This window comes from Neolamprologus multifasciatus, chromosome 13 (genome assembly GCF_963576455.1).
Source record: "Neolamprologus multifasciatus chromosome 13, fNeoMul1.2, whole genome shotgun sequence".
Lineage (NCBI taxonomy): Eukaryota > Metazoa > Chordata > Actinopteri > Cichliformes > Cichlidae > Neolamprologus > Neolamprologus multifasciatus.
Window position 1 is genome coordinate 25831500 of NC_140451.1, and position 17578 is coordinate 25849077.

Here is a 17578-nt window from a genome sequence, read left to right on the forward strand (position 1 = left end):
AACACCCACCCACAGCGCTCGGTGTTAAAAGGCTGCAGCCCTATCTCTCTGTCTATTTTTACTCTGTTTTGGTCCATTAAGATCAGCAGTGATGATAGTTAATGAGTGAAGCCCCTCGACAAAGCAGGCAGTAATCACAGACACACACAATCACATATCCCCACAATATTGATGTGTAAGCTATTGCATGTGTTTAAAACCATGCACACCTTAAAAACTTTATGTATATATTTGTATAAAGCATATAAGGTATACACTTTGTGCTTAAAAGAGGACATAGTTACTTGTGTATCTTTTGAGTGGACTTTTCTATTTACAGTGGCATTATTTTTTCTAAAGAAATTAAAAAGCAAGAGGTTTGAATTTATTTTGGATTTACTTTAAATCACACGTAGTTTAAAGTGTACCTGTAGGCCGAACTATACACCACTCTACTAATATTTGGTTAAATGTCCCTGAGCAAGCAACATCTCAACCAGACACTTTTTAGCAACAAGCTTCTGGCATAATTCTATCTGTCTACCAGTCATCTGCGCATAACTGGTAGACTTCCTTTAAACTAGTTGGTTTCCTGGCACATTCCATAAACCTAGCGTGCTTTATCCATTCCAAAACCAATTTTGCTGGGTATTTGGGACTGTTCATTCATTGAAGGTTCATGCCCATGATGACTGTATGTAAACTGACCACACTGATAGTTGTAATGGAGGATAGCAGATATGAGTAGTAGTCTTTTTTCAAGACTGCACTGGACAATGAATGAATTCATTATCCCTGATGTTTTTTGCTTTACTTCCTGTCATGTGTTCCTAAAGGAAAAACTAATATTATGATCTCTGCAGGCAGTTCTGTTTGGCAACGTGGCAGAAGATGACAGATTAATTAACAAATGTTTGCAAGGCTAACTCACTGAGCTACGATAGTGAAAATGGTAAGGAGTGCTGAGCATCAGCATGTCAACATCATCACTGTGAGCATTTAGCTCAAAGTGTTACTGTACAAGCACAGTTTGAAATTGGTGATTGGTTTTACTGAATCAGCGAAGTAATTTAAGTTTTTCACCCACAACAAGTAACACCTGCTAATTATAAGATCGTTGCATGTGGGTCTGCCCTGCAGAACGTTGCTTATGACATTTATGAGTCAAATATCTGCTGCCATTTTGACACCTGTAAACAAAGTGAGTCACAACTGAAAGCAAGCAATTACATTTTTACCTAACACCAGAATTCAGTCATTTGAGGGCAAGCATGGTTTACCCTTTGGATTTTATAGTAAAAATGGCAAAGGACAGTAAATAATCATCAGTTAAAAGAGAAATCTGAAATATAGATCAGCATTGAGCTATGAAGAAGAGTTGTTTAACATGTTCACTGTTAACCTTTGATTTAGCCAGAGTATTTCAAAGCTATCTGTTACACATGAACAAAGACAGCTTGTTCTTCTCCACTAAGGTCATGTTGATTCTTCAGCTTGATTTAGAGAAAGTCTAACATCACAGACAATCTTAACAGTTAACAGTTATCACAAAAGAAAATTGTTAGAAAACCAGTAGTTTTTTCCTTTCCTTGTCAGCAGATGGTGACAACAAAACTTACATATCAAAGTGTAAAATGTTGTTACTTCAGGTAGACGTGACAGGTTTGTGCATGCAAAGGAGAGACTGTACATAAAAGATGGACATAGCCACTTAGGGATACAATCTGGGGGTAGTTATCATAAGTGCCTAAACACTGGTGAAACTATTTATATTTTGAAGCAAACTCCAGCTTCAGCTCGGGCTTGGTTTTTTACCCTCATAAGTTGACACTATGTGTGGAACTTGTCCGAATTATCAAGAAGTATGCTTTTGGGAAAAATGGAGCCTGTGAAACTCCATGGATGAGCTTTTCAAGAGCCAAAAGTTTAGCAATAAGAAAGAGGAAAACAGAGAGTTTGTTAAAAAAAAACATTATAGTAAAAAAACAAAGAAATCTTTATGTGATGATCCTTTACTTGATTCCTGAGTTGATGCTTTGCTGATCAGTGAGAAAGCTACCAATGAGAGAGCTTCGTGAACTTCATCTCAGGGAACCTTTCTCCCCCACAGTGGGAGTCATTACACAGCAAAGCTGTGGAAACTCACAGTGGGATAACTGAGACGTCTCCTAAATGGCATGAAGAATGACAAATGGATGAAAGCACAGCTACATTTAGACCTTTAGTCATGATGCAATCATTTAGACATGACACAACAGACCTGCAGTCCATTATCTAGTGCAACACACTTACATTAAAACTGTGAAGACCAACTAAATAGGAATCAAAGGTGTAACATACTTATTTACTTACTTCTAAAAGCTAAATTGTGATTATATCAGAAATTGTGTTAATAAACTATAATAGGCAAACTATACAACAGAACAAGATGCATTTATTTGTGGTTATGGACTGAGGTTATGTGTGTGTGAGCCATTAGCACTGCTATTTTGACTTTTTCTTGTAAAAAAAGAAGAAAAAGAAAAAAAAATCATATCATCTTAGGTTTTTCCACTAATCAGCTCTTTATGTAGCACCCTGTCCAAATCTTATTGATTCCTTCTGAAAACATACATTCATGGTAAAAAACAAAGCTAAACAAAACCAAAGTACACCCTCTGTCAATGCCAAGGTTTTATGTACCTGAACATAATAAAAAATCATCTTGAACTTGCCAGTTTCTAAAACTATTTATATGCAAGCCCAGATAAGCAACAGCACGTCACATTTTGCATTGTGACATTGGTTATTTAACAAAAGCTAAACCAAACTGCAGAATTATTGAGCCCCAACCTGTACCTCATAATGCAGCAATAACCTGAAGTAACTGTCATCTTGTTGTTTATGAATCTCTCGCGTTGTTGTGGAGAAAATTTGGGCCACTCTTCTTGACAATAGTGCTCATGAACATTGAGGTTTCCAAGTATTCATTCATAACTGAGAACCCAGAGTGATGCCTTAATTCCTTCTTCATCTGCTAATGAAGGTGGTGACGAGCAGTACAGCTTGCAGCATTGTAGCCTTCATTTTTAACTGTATGTTCCTACAATAGAATGGCTTTAAAGGCTCTTTGAACGGGTTTTAAAATGTTCTTTTTGTTATCGGGTTTGTGTAGGTAAACACTAAAACAAAGATCTTGTATGTTCTCATTAGGATTTGTGTCAGTGGGCAGAACTATAACCTCAGCTTTATTTTGTTAACTGGAAATTATGTGAGAATGTATTTCAGGCTGTGTTACAGAGTAATGTAAAAGTATTGTAACGAGTAGAGTAATAAATTATTTTCTCAGGCAGTTAATGAAGTAACATGCTAGATTGCATTTAAGAATACTAACAAGGAATCTGTAGTAAATGACTTTTTTGGAGTAAAAATTCAACACTACTTTTGTGTTTTTATTTCATTTGCATTTACCACGTGGGGAGACCTGTTAAAGACAAGATTTATTATCTTTATGCCCTAATTTGCAAAACCTTAGAACTGAAAGAAGATGTTTTTGTTTGTTTGTTTGTTTGTTTGTTTGTTTGTTTGTTTGTTTGTTTGTTTGTTTGTTTGTTTGTTTGTTTGTTTGTTTTGACTCTACAACTTTTCAAGTTTGAAAATTACACTTTTGGGGGGGCATGCATTTATTTTTAGCAATACTTGCTGCAGAAGAAAAAGAAGATGTCTCTTTACTCAAGACATTACTGAACAATGATTTCATTTCGTCTGATTTTTTTGGGTTTATTTCCTGTTATTTGTTGATAGAAGAAAAACTGAGCTGGCAGTTCTGGTTGGCAACATGGCAGAAGATGGCAGGTTAACTGACAAATGTATGCAAGTCTAGCTCATTGAGGAAAATGGTAAATAGTGTAAATGCTATACAGTGATGATGTTGACATGTCAACATCATCACTGTGAGCATTTAAAGTAGCTCAAAGCATCACTGTGTCCAAGCACAGTTTGAAATTGGTGATTGCTTTTACTGAATCAGAAAAGTAATTTAAATCTTTCACCCACACCAAGTGACACCTGATTATAAGATCTTATAAGATTTTTTGGTTTGTTTATCCAGTTGCGGCCTAAAATATCTGAGCCTGTTTGTAAAAATAAATAAATAAAATAAAGTAGCCAACTGCAGAAGTCTGAATGGACACAAGCATATTTGACTTAAATTGCTGCATAAAGCTTTTTTCTTTCATGAACACTTACTGTCAGTAGCTTACCATCATTTTCTAGTGCACATATATTTAATTTATCCAATGACATAAATTCCTGAATTTAATATCTATAGTTTGTGGATGTTCTCATTCTTTATTGGTCAATGGCCATCAACACAAGTGTAACTGAAAACCCTGATTTAGCTTTACAGCATGATAAGAAACATACCAATCAGGTTTATTGTCAAGAAAGATTTGAGATCAACTTGACATTTTTTAATATTATTTTTGTTTCCAAACTAACTTTAGTTTCGAGCAATTATTTTATACTATTGCTAAACCAAATTGTTCTTTATTTTCTTTCTAAAAACAAAAAAGTATCATCCACTAAGATAAAGGGAGACAAACACATCTGACAATCACGTGTTCTTCTGTTACAGCTTCTCGAATGCAAATTCTTCTGAAAGGGCAGCATTTAGTATTGCAATCTTGTTGCAAACACCTTCCTCCCCTCTCTACAGGTGGTTTTAGCTTTTCTTTTCAAGTCTGTGTCATCTCCAGTGTTGCCTCAAGTGAGTGGAAAGACACATCATCACCCTTTTTTGCTATGACTAGACTGCTTTAAGCTGATAGGATGGCAGCAGTAACTCAAATAACCCCTCATCACAACCTTGTTACAGCCAACCTTGAACCTTGAAGTAGATACAGCAACAGAACACAACGCTGGGTAAAGTAATTAAGTAAAGTATGTAAATGACAATCTGACAAAGAACAAAGGGAGACAGTGACTATAAACGCACAGGGGGTGATAGGGCCAGAATGGAGACACCTGGGAGACAATGCAGAACTAAATCCGAAAATATGACATGGGGAATTATAAACTAAGACATGGGAACAGAGACAGATGACTATCAAAATAAAGAAAATGGCAAGACAGAAAAAGCTAAGAGAAGAGCGAAAAAGCTGAGAATATTAACATAAAGAAACGAACCACAAATAACTGCTGAAAGTAAAAGAATACAAAACTCCAAATGCCACAAATGCAATAATACAAAATATCAATAGACATAACAATAAACAAAAAAACAAGGATCCAGCCCCATCCCAGTGCAAACATTTCAAAGAACCACATCAGAAAATACAATAAAAAAAATAAAAACAAAAAGATGTAAAACTCATAATATCCCAGTGTCACTGTCCATGGTGCTGAAATTCCTCCTTACTGTTTTCTAGGGTCTCCAAGGGTCTTTGAGCAATAAGTTGAGTTACTTATTGCCAAATCTTCTTCTCCCTTAGAAAATGTACAAGTTCAAAACTCTATGTGATAAGTAGTCCGACAGTAATTTAGAAACAACAACTGAGGAATCACAGGTTATAATGCGCCACATTCATTTTAACTTGTGACTGAGATGACCTAAAACAAACTTTAGATAAAAGAACTTCTTTAATGTGGTGTGGTCAACATATTTTTCACAGGGGGCATGCTCTTTTTGTTTTCTTTATGATCATCTCAACATGGTCTGTATTTTTTACTAACTGACTGATTTATTAATTTTTTTAAAGCTATAGATGTTTTTTCCGGTTGACCGACCGTGAATCTAAATAAATGGCATAATTGTCCTGAAAGAGACATGATGTGTGGATCGCCATTGGCAACATATTGCCTTTTGTTAAAAATAGATCCTGATAGGATCCCCACACAGAAACACCTGCTTCTCTGGGCACTGAAAATGGTTGAGGCAAAAGAAATGCACTCAGGGTATATCCAGTTTGTTTATGTCACTGTCACAAATCTTTATGTCAATCAGATGAAACCCACAGGGATAAAGTAAAGGCCGCTTGGTGCTTCACGCTCATATGTGTCGACATGTTATCATCTACACGTTATGTTCATGGTGTTTTCATTGAGAAGGTCTGATTGGTTGTCCCAGAGTAGCAATAATATTTTAAAACAGTTAAAATCTGATGGGGAAAAAAGGATTGTGTAAGAGAGATAGCATTCTGTTTTAATGTTCAGCTTTCAGGAAAAACAACTCACATGCTGGTTTTGACCCCAAAACATTTGCCTCCTTGTCTGAAACACATTTAAGAATGAAAAAACAAACAAACAAACAACCCCAACCTTTTGCCAACTTTTCTTTAGATTCCCACTAAACAAACTTTTGTCGTCAAACTTACAATCAGCTGGTTGTAGAAGGCAATGAGCTCTCTACTCATCAAACAATCAGGCAGACAAAACACATCAGCTTTGAAAAATAAACCAAAATCTTTTATTTGGTGACTGGTTTACATCACTAAATACACTAAAGGCAGGTCTATGCACAGTTATAACTTCTTTGCTCTACATACTGAATAATGTAAAGTGATTATATGCATCTGTGTCCATTCAATGTGTGTCCTCCTAACCTGTGAATCCCCCATGAAAAGAACATTTATGAATTCTCTGACAACTCGGTGTGCGCACAGATCATGACTGCAATACTGAAAATGATTGGGACAACACTTTAATTTAACACAACCGTACATTAAAGAGCAATAAATTTATCTATCCTGTTGAAAGGAAATCAATCAAATCTTCCACTGTCAATCTTATGACTATTGTTCTGTTGACATTAAATGGGTCAACTGAACATTTCTAAATAAACAGATTTACAAACGGTACCTCTGGCTGGAAACCAAACAAATCACATTTCATTTATAGTTTGAGTGGACAAATGCTTTACTTAAATTTGAGAGGATTACAGATACCCTGAAATGAAAAATGAAGACATAAAAAAACAATGGAGTTTTATTAACATTCAACATGTCAACTAATTGATTAAATTTAATGGAAAAGTTATACAATTAGGAATAATCAGGAGAAATTATCCATTGAAAATTAATTTAAAAAAAAAAAAGTAATCACAAAATCAAAATGTGACAAGTAGTCTGATGAAATTTGCATAAAGCTGTAATTTCACTAAAAGTTAACACTGTTAATATTCCACTGAAGATCAGCTGTACCAATGCTCCACTGACAGTTACTGAAATGAGTCTGAATTTAATTACATAGATATGAATGCTCCATTTAAAGTTAATTTGACAAGTGCTGGTTAGTTAAAACCAAAGTTAATATGTCATGAATATGAAATTTACTGGGAATGTTTTCTGTGCAAATGAAATTGGATTGAGTGTTATTATTTTAGTTTAACTAGACTGGGCCATTTAAAATCCCAAAAGCGGATAGATAAAGTATTTTGGATTGGTTTTTTTTCCACTGGAAGTTAAACCTTTGTCTGACAAATTAAGGTTTGTGACAGATTAATCATGTTTATCTTCCAATGAAAGTTCAATATTGGCCAGTAAAGCCAGTATATCCACTGAAAATCAATGCTATTTAAAAAAAAAAAAAGCACTTTTCTATCAATAGTCAATGGCTCAAATTTTCAACTGAAAGTTCATGGGACACATTTCTCTTAAATTTAACACTGCTGTTGTTCCCCAGAAACAAGAGCGACCTCCTTTTTATCCACTGCTGCCATTGGTTGACACATGCATGTTGCTCAGTGCGGCCCGAAAATTCTTTTGCGATTAGCATTGTGTGGTATATATACAGTTGAAAACGTGTATTGTGTAGATGAACAGATAGCTAGATAACCACATTGGAGAACACATCATTGTTGGTTGACTTTTGAATGTCCTTTGGATTAATATGGTGTTGTTTTTTCTGAATGAATGGTTTCATGAGGATGACTTGAGGTATTCACTCGAGCATGGACTTCTCCTCAAAGTGCCTGCAAAAAGAACAGCAAAGAACAGGCAGAGAGGAAGGTTAAAAGCTGCAATAGATAATACAGCATTGACTAATAGTCTGGTACTAATTGTGTGAAAAGTTACTTCAGAAATTTAGCTTCAGAAATGTCATAAAACTGGACCTTTTAACATTGTTTGTGCTTTTGGTGCCTTTTAGCACTTTTTAATTTATTAGCACTGACTATCTGGTAATATGTCTGTGCATTGCAGCTGTACAGTTTATAAATGTAGGCTGATAACTACGCTTGCTGGCATTAGCATGCCTCACGTTTTAAGGCTCCAAAATTCTGAGTCAAAAGAAACCAATAGGTGTCATTGATGTTGATGCTTTCCCCCCCACATGCTCCAAACAAACACATTATGAACTACGTAAACTGCAGGAATAACATTTGATTTTTTCTGAGCAGAGTAGCTCCATTGCTAATACTTTGAATAATGTCTGGAGCACATGTTGCAAAAGTAGCACCAAAACTGAGCAGATGATGTGGAGTCAAATAATGTTTTCACCTGATGTTAGCATAAAAAAACAATGCTACACTAGCAATGGCCTCAAATCAAATATGAGTGGAGCTTCGGTAAGGAATGATTTATGTCATTGTGTGCTACACGTGTAACTGCAAGTAACTGTGTATTAGTGTGCATATGTGTCTGTACTTACCAGCTGATAGTTGTTTAGGAGATGGTCTACGTTTATGTCGTCGTAGCTCTCCTGGAAGGTTTTGGGTTCATCCCTGGACTCCTCGCTGGTTACAGGATCTTCTAGGCTGTGTGGTGTAAGGACATCGGGGAGAAAAGAGGGTTTCAAGATCCACACATTTTCTTTATTTTTAAATAAACACCTGACAGGTCTAAATAATCTGAAAGACTTGTCATTATTCCTTTCTTCCTAAATATTTCTTCACAAACCATAACAATTGTTCAGTGTATTTTCTTCTAGTTAGATGAGTGTACTACTTTTATTTGTGTATTAAGTGATTGAAGTGACAACGTTTTGAAGATGCACAAACATATATATTAACCAAAGTTGATTTTATTCCGTTTGAGGTTCTAAAGGTCTTTTTCTTCACATAATCAAATGTACAAATTATCACCCGTATGAATCCGACGGACTCTGTATTTATTGTTTTTGTAGAAAAGTCGCTTTACAAATACATGTCCAGGTAATTCAAACAGTCTAGTCAATGAACCTTAAAAATGAGGATTTTTTAAAGCAAATGCTGCATGTTTTGCACAATATTCAGCAAATTTGCTTTACTCAATACCCAAATAAAAAAATGTATAAATACATTTGAGCAGAGCCACTTTATCAATTTACCAACTGGTTATTGTGATTTGCAACCATCAAGCTCATTTATACATCAAGTAAAACCAGCATCCATCAAAATGGAGTGAAGTAATCAAAGTAAATGTTCTTTTAGCTCCATTATTTTCTTAATGTATTCTTCTGTTCATCCATAAGCAGCTTCAGAAACTAAGAAAGCTATTTGTGTATACAGTGAGATAAAAAGTGAACACAAGGACTGATTCCTACCTTCTCTTTCCTGATAAGACAGAGTTCAGGTACTTCTTGACAGCCATCTGTTTGCGGAAGCGGCTGTAGTTGTCTGTAAAGATAGCGTCTGTGTGACGCTTTGCTGGCTCGTCCATCAGCTCATCACTGAACAGAAGAGATGACAGCAGAGTGATACCATAGCTCAGAGGGCAGCAGGTCTTAATGCAAACTCAGTGCAGCTCATGGTCTGTGACTCATGTTGTCATGTGTGTGTGCATGGGGGTGTGTTCCTCTAGAATATATAAAAACATGATGTGATGTCACTGATTAACCTTTAAAATATGTGTGCAATTACAAAAAGCATGAACTCTTTCAACTGTAAATAAGTGTTATAAGTAAATAAGTTATTTATAAGTAAATATAACATTTCTATGAAGTCTTCATGGACTCATTTCTTTTATTTGTATCTAATTTGATTATATGACTAAATGTTTTCAATGAAATAAAATATGAACTTTGGGGCTTTGGAGAAAAATTAACTTTCAACCTAATTTATAGCTTTAAGGTAAAAAACAAACAAACTGTACTTTACTTTTCTTAGCACCCATATTTTGATGGTTTATGGTCAACAACTGGTCCTTGACTGTGGTTTTGGTCAATGAACAAAGAAATTTTCTACAGATAATAAGCTTTGTTTATGTATTCATTTATTTAGAATTTTCTGAAAACTTAAAATTTCTATATAATCCGAAAATATTTTAAACGCCTCTAAATGCGTCTTATGTCTGGATTGACAGATTTACACACGAGTTTATTAAGCCTAAACACGAATCATTATATACATTTAATAAAAAGAACAGGGTTGGGCACAAGAAAGAACCACTGCTTTCTCAAAAGCGAAATTTAGCATGCTTTTGGGGGGATTATTTCACCTACCTGACGCGCTTTCCAATCAGAGACTCCAGGTACCTCCGTGCTGATAGCTGTCCCAGGAGTTTGCTGTATCCGCTGGTAAACAGACCGTCTGCGTGTCTCGTCGCTCTGCACAGATTCACAAGGCATTCACATTAAAACCCCGGATACTTTTAATCCAAACTAAACCGGAGACATACCCATTGTGCTTATGATTGTTACAGAATCTTTTATTGCTTTTGCCGTATGAAAAATCATGTAAGTTTCTCAGTAATATGATAGTGTAATGATAAATAATGATCAAATATCTCAAATTTTACCCCCAACAAGTTTCTTAAATAGTTCCAAACTGGTCGCTATTGTAGAAGTCCGATGCTTACATTTAATGAACGGTTCATTCAGCTATGAAAACAGTTAATCGCATACCTCATTGTATTTATTACCGAGGAAACTTTCCCTACTCTTTCAGTTTCATATCCATGTCATCTGCGCTCAGCAAAACCAATAAGTTAAACAATTTACTCAAGAACATAAAAGTTTCAGCTCCAGAGTCAAAAGACAAAGCTATTCGTCCTACCATACAGTGTCGGTTACATTTCCTTCTCTATACATTTTTTTTGTGGAAATAACACGTGTTTGCCCTTACCTTATGGTTGTGTGCGGTAGACTTAGGGTCCGGGAGTACAACACACTGCACAGGGCTATTAGGAGAAGCAGGTGGGGGCCGGTTCGTTGTACCATCGCTTTATACCTGAAGATGGAAATGGTGAAGGGTTATGCTCATTCGGTCTGGAACACAGAAAGTATATCTGATCGTGCCAACAGAGGAAGGATATCCTTTATCCGGAATTACGCGCAACAGTCCAGTTCAGTTTCTCGAGGCAAATGCAGAGAAGAGAGGACTATTTGTGGAACGAACTCTAACAAATTTCCCCTTTGGTGCCGATCTTGACATAGAGAACACAAGAAGCCATCGGAATCCAATGCGCAATTGCGCGCGTCGCCGTCACAGGGTAGGACTAAAGATATAATTCCACATACCACATACTGTGACTGTGTTGGCACAATCTGACATGGTATTGAAATGTATAATTCAAAAGAGTTATTGAGAAAACGCTTGCGATCTCCATCAAAATACCACGAGTAAATTTATCACCGGAAGTCTAAATATCTTTATCAGTAACTTTCTACTTCAAAATTTCTTTTTAACTACTCAGTTCCGTGACTCTCAGTGCAGTGAGAGTTCGATGTTGACTGAAGAAACGAAATAAAAGCGTTTATCTTCGAAGGCTGCCAGGGAAATAACCGTTACGAAACACTGTTAAACCAACTCAGTTTCATTATGTCAGGAAAGAAAAACATCTGGCGCGGTCCCATGCGTAATTGTGCACAGCGCGGATATGTCGAGGAGTTTTATTACCCTTCGTCAAGAAGTGTAATGCCTCCAATTGCTGTTTAAACCAAAACAAGTAGTTTATTCAATGTAAAACTCAACTTTCAGTTATTAGTAAAGAGTTTCCAAAAGCCGATGGAAGCGGACATAACACCAAAACTAAAATCCCACCAAATACGAAAACAAACACAAATTCTCAAAGGAACCCCAGAATTACTATGATACAAATGAAAATCTTACATGTGCGCTAGAGAAAGTTGTCTGGTTTGGTTCTCTCTGCTGTGCTGCCCAGACTCCTGATCTTGAGTCGCTTCTTTATGTCCACACTGCTGCTCCGATGTTTCCTCACTCTCGTTCTCCTTTGTCTTTCTGTTTACCTTCAGCTCTGCTGCCGTTTTATACACCTGGGTATTCCTCAAGAAGCATCAGACTCATCAGGGGCCTGAGACGTCAGTGGGTCGCTGCTTTCGTCATTGGTGTTGCTCACGGAACCAAAGAGGCCTATGGTGGAATTAGTGGGGAGTGTTATTCTGTTTCTTCTGATTAAACGCAGGAATAACTAACTTATATGCCAGGGTTGATGTTGACTCATCTGATCATTTCCCCATGAGCTCCTCATCGTGCAAAACTATAGTGCAGGTCAGGGAGAACTGGAAATTGGACTGGAAATGAAACCGAAAGCTCTGAGACCTGGATGGAAACTAGAATAAGAATAAAACAGCTGTGAATTTCAAATGTTAGCATGATTTTATAGATGTTATTGTATAGTAGCCCTTTGTTGTCATCCTGAAAATGAGCATTTGAACAGTGCATGAGCAATGGAGTTTAAAAAGACTTGATTATTTTAGCTGTGGATGAATATAAATCATGAAAACGTTCATGCCAAAGGTTGAACAAAATTGATATATTGAACAAAATACATATACATACATATAAATACATACACATATTGAACAAAAATTAAAAGCCACACCTTAAAAAAATCACGAACTCTTTTGTTTAATACCTTTTTTCTTTTAATGAGCTGCTTTTTAAAGGCTTCCTGGTTTCAGAAACAATGTCACCAAAGTAGATTTATTTAATTAAAATAATTAAAAACATTCATTATGTTCTTCATATTTATTTTAATGCCAACACATCTCTCAGACATTTCAGTGTGCATTTCATTGTCTGATGAAAATTTCTGATAACTAGTGGAGTGTGATATGGGATGTTGTACACAATTTCCATTGGCCTTTGAATGTTGAGACACTCTGATAATAAATCATTTTAATTAATGTATACATGTGCATGTAATAGCCAAATGTTTTCTTCACTTTTATTCAGCATATCTGAGGTTTTACCATTCCATCTCTCTCAACCAGAGTTTAAAAGTGTTCAAAAGTTATAAATGTATGCAAAGAATAGAAGAAGATGTGTTCTTGCTTATTTTTATTTCCATTTATTTAATCATTGACACAAACAGTAATTCCACAACAATGCTACCAAAAAAATCCTCTATTGCTGCTATTCATACCTTCTTGTTTAAATCTAAAGTGAGTGCTGAGCATCATTGATAGTGCTGAAAAGAAAATACCGTGGATATTGCAGATTACACCTCCAATAAACAAAAAAAATTACAGGATGTTTGCAAAGTAGTGATGCTGCTTTCTATTTCAGGTTGTATTGGGCTTTAAACAAAAGAATAGCATACAGGACTGAAGTGTCCCTGAGTCCACCCACAGTGTCCCTGATGAGTCTGATTTGCTCTGCTGGAATGGCACAGTGAAATAGCTGTGACGTCAGCTGGCGCCTCATCCATCCATCTTTCCGTCCATCCAAATGAGTGTGAACCATTTAGCCAATATCACCGGAGAGGGAAAAGATGATTGGCTCAGACATGGGAAACAGAGAGAGAAAGCGTGACTGTGTGCTGCCTTTAGGTGAGAGTGTAGAGCTGAAAAAATAAGCACGGAAACAACACACAGGATTGTTGTTGAATTAAACAGATAAACACAATCCTGTTACAATTATGTGTCAACTTTCACAAATTTTATAGATGTTTTGAAGATATGAAATATTCGATCTGTGTCATGGTTCCTGGTTTTGGCTCTAGGGTTTTGAGTCATTTTGTGGATTCATATTTAATATTCTGTGCATTCTGTTTGATTTCACTGTCTAGCTTTTAAGTTTTTGATTATATTTAGGCTGAATTTTGTTTTGTTTTGTTTTCATTTTAGGGATCTTGAGCATTAATTCTTGTTGTCATGAAGCATAGAATTAGGATCCAAATGCAGGCTGCAGAAACAGGGACAAGCTGTTTAGTCTATGGACATAGTTTTGAATACTTGGTGTTTATTTAGCTTCTGTTTTGATTAATTCCTCATGCATTTACTTACCTCTGTGTTTCCGTCTGCTCTTTTCTCTTTCTTGTTTTCCTGTGTTTATACGTTTATCCTCCAGTATTCCCTTGTCTCTGTCTTTATGTTTGGCATGAGTCTTTTTGTCTCTGTGTGCAGTAATGGGTCTTCTGGGTTGCTTCCCATTTCACTTTGATAGATGGCTCTTTCTAGGCTCTTATTTAAAGGTCTTCTGATCATCTTGATCACTTTCAGTTGTGTTTTGTTCCATGACTATTCCTTTTCAGCCCTAACTCTATAAATAGTCTCTGTTAGTCTCCATCGTTCTGGCCGGTGGGTTACTTTGTCCCTGGTCTTTGTTCCTCGCTCCTAGTCCAACTTTGAACTGACTCTTAATAGTTAATGTGTTTGACTAATTACTTTTTAAAACTTTAATAATGTTAAAAACAAATCTTTTTTAATATTTAAGTATTCACCTTTTTTGTTTTCCCCTTTTTCCCCCTCAGAAATTTTATATTTAGAATTTACCTGCAGTTGAATATTTACCTGTGCCTGAAATCGCTCAATGTCTTCTTACTTATAACTTTCAAAAGTTTAACATATTTCCCAGTTTTTAGCATTCGATTTAAATTGCCAATAAATTGTAATTTACGCTGATATTTATGTATATATAATTGTATATTTTTGTATATGTTCCCATCCTGTGTTGTTATAAAGGGTTCAGGGATAATCCAGGGATTATTTCTATTTTACTTGCATTATTAATATTATTATTATTGATTTATATTTCCTAAGTAGACACATCTAAAAAATGCAATGAGCTCTGCTTCATTGTTTCAGCACTTATTCAGAAGCAGGTCTCTGGTGCTCTCAAGAGACAGAAGTTTATGAAAGAGAGGGGGGGGAGGGGGGGGGAAGCCCAGCAATCAAAACAAGTTGGTTAGGGTCCATCAAACATTTGTGCCCAGGAGTCTGTAACTTGATCTGGGCACAGCCACAATACAAATAAACAGTTATTGATAATGAAGATGACAGAAGAATGAAAAGAAACAACTTAGGCCTGAAGCTGATCTTTGGAGAAGGCTAAATATTGGTGGCTGCTCCAGATTTGGCAGGAGGCAAGGGCAGGTCACAGAACAGTAGACTGGATGTTGTCCTACTGTACATATTCCATGATCTGTGTTTAACTTTGAGACTTAAAGTTATCAACTCTCTGAGAAATGAATCAAAAACAGTGCAGTTCTTGTTTTATTAATCAGTATGCCATAAGAGTGTTTTCAGTATACAATCTGTTGCACGAAACAGGTACTGTGCATTCAATTTCACAAAAAATATATAAAAGATTTGAGGGCCAACTGTTATGTGGAGTGAAAATCCTGCAACCTATCACATTAAGTACATGCAGGACAGAAGTAAATTAGAATTTAATCGGGGAAATGCCAAAAATAAACATGTGTTTCTTATTGGGGGTTCAGATTTGGCTCACTAATGGCCACTGTGCATCGCTCCCTGTCACAATCCTGGGTCTTTTGACCCAGCATTTTGATTTTTAGCTTATCTTGATGTTTATGGTTTATGTTTAAGTCCTTTAGGTTCATTTCTACTATGCCTAATTTGCAAGTATAGTTCATTGTCTTTTAGATTCCCCTTGTGTCTGCCACCCCTGTGTTTAAGTTTCCCTTGCCCTTTATGTGTTTCGTGTCTGCACGTCTTGTGTTGTCATGTCTGTGGTAAATGCTGTTTCCTGTTTTACTGTGAAAGTCCCTGTCCTGTATGTCTAGTTTTGCTTCCCCTATCTCGTTAGGTCTGATTTCTCTCAGCTGTGTTCTCACATTTAATAAGCAAGTGATGCCAGGAGTGGGACTCACCTGTTCTCACCTGTTCCCCATCCTGTCATTATCTTTCTGTGTACCTAAGTCTTCAGTGTCAGGTCGTGTGTTGTCGTTTGCGCCATGGCTCCATATTCCAGGTAATTTTGTATCCACGTATTCATGTTTAGGGTATTTCATGTTTATTTTTAGTTTCCCCAGTTTAGGTTATTGTTTATTCTTATCTTTGTTTGCCTCATGCTTTACTTTGTATTTCTCCATCAGTCAGCATAAACGGCTCGCTTTTTGTTAATTTAAGTTTTGTTTCACATTCCTTTGTGTCTGCATTTGGGTCCAGTATTCACAATACATACAGTCTGCTTCTGCATATTGTGACACTCCCAGTATTAGATCTTTTCTTATATATTTATCTTATCGTATTAAAAAAAATAAAACTTCCATCATTTATATTAGCAGTGAGTGACATTGTATGTGATGTTTAATACATGGTTTGGCATTTACTTGACTGTTTACTTCACCATATGTTCTATATCATCATATCCTCCTAAATGGACTGTATTTATATAGTGCTTTTCTGAAGTTATCTAAATTTGACTGCTAAAAATTTCAGTCAGTGATATTGTGGATCTCGTCAAAATTATGAATAAATTCTGAATACAGGAAAGAACCATCAGATGTTGATCAACAATGCAATTCTGTCTGGAAAACATTTGATGGCTCAGTACACTGCCAATGCAGTAAAAACACACATGGATAGAGAAACACATAAAGAGACAATATCAGTCTAAAGGCACCTAGCATTCAAAGAAGATCTTCCTATGCCCTCCTGGAAGCGCGAAGAACTATTCCTGAAGACTATTTGAAGAATTCACTATCATGAATAAAAGGCAGTCATACCAAATGTTGATTTTCAAGCTTGTTAGAATTCTAAAAACTATGTTTTTGTGACTTGTGGTGTATTTTTATGTGTGTTTACATGTTTCAGTAAATCGCTGCACCTAGTTCTAATTTTCCCAGCAAGATATAAAAAAATAAGGAGTGGTTCATGATTTTCGCTGAGTGTGTTTGAATGGAAAATGCGAAAAATATGATTAATTTTTGCTTGCATTTGCGGTTGTTCACCTGATGATCACTGCAAATTTTATTTACCTCTTTGTGACAAGAAAGTCTCTGGCCCCTATCTGGTCCTTGATATCTCCTCATAGTCAGCAGATGAACCCCCCGTTACCTCCTCGCCCTCCCTCTTCTCAGTCATGATGGCACTATGTGAAACCTTAATGTGATCAGTCCAGAAAGAAAGTAGATTATGTAGAAGTCCATGGAGAAAGAGCTGGTCTAATTGACAGCAGTGATTGGAGGCAGGTCTGTGCAGGAAGAGGAAGCTGATGGAGGAAAAACATCAGCATTAATATGTGGGTCTTGATGGAATGTACGGAGGAAAACGTTCCTATAGACATGTAATGGGTCACCTCTGCACACAAGCTGGCACAGAGCACTGAGGTCAACGGGAATCTGATGCCTTTTTCTTTTTTAAAAGATTTTATTTGGCACTTTAAATACCGCTAGTTCACGTCTACTAAAGCAACTAACTTTGTTATTTCTTAGCTTAAACCTTCTTTTGCTTTTGTGTCCTTACAGTCACTATTACGCAACAATCCATAAGTAAC

The 17578-nt window shown here is 36.2% G+C and overlaps 1 protein-coding gene across 1 annotated transcript; it reads right to left on the reverse strand.

Annotated features, from left to right (window-relative positions):
• Positions 1-6642: 6642 nt before the first annotated feature.
• On the reverse strand, positions 6643-12126 carry vip (vasoactive intestinal peptide). The gene is made up of 6 exons (XM_085183680.1): positions 11984-12126; positions 10997-11101; positions 10375-10479; positions 9478-9603; positions 8605-8710; positions 6643-7927 (listed from the first exon to the last, which is right to left on the reverse strand). Coding segments are annotated over exons 1-6 (453 nt in total). The 5' UTR covers positions 11986-12126; the 3' UTR covers positions 6643-7918.
• Between the last annotated feature and the right edge of the window lie 5452 nt (positions 12127-17578).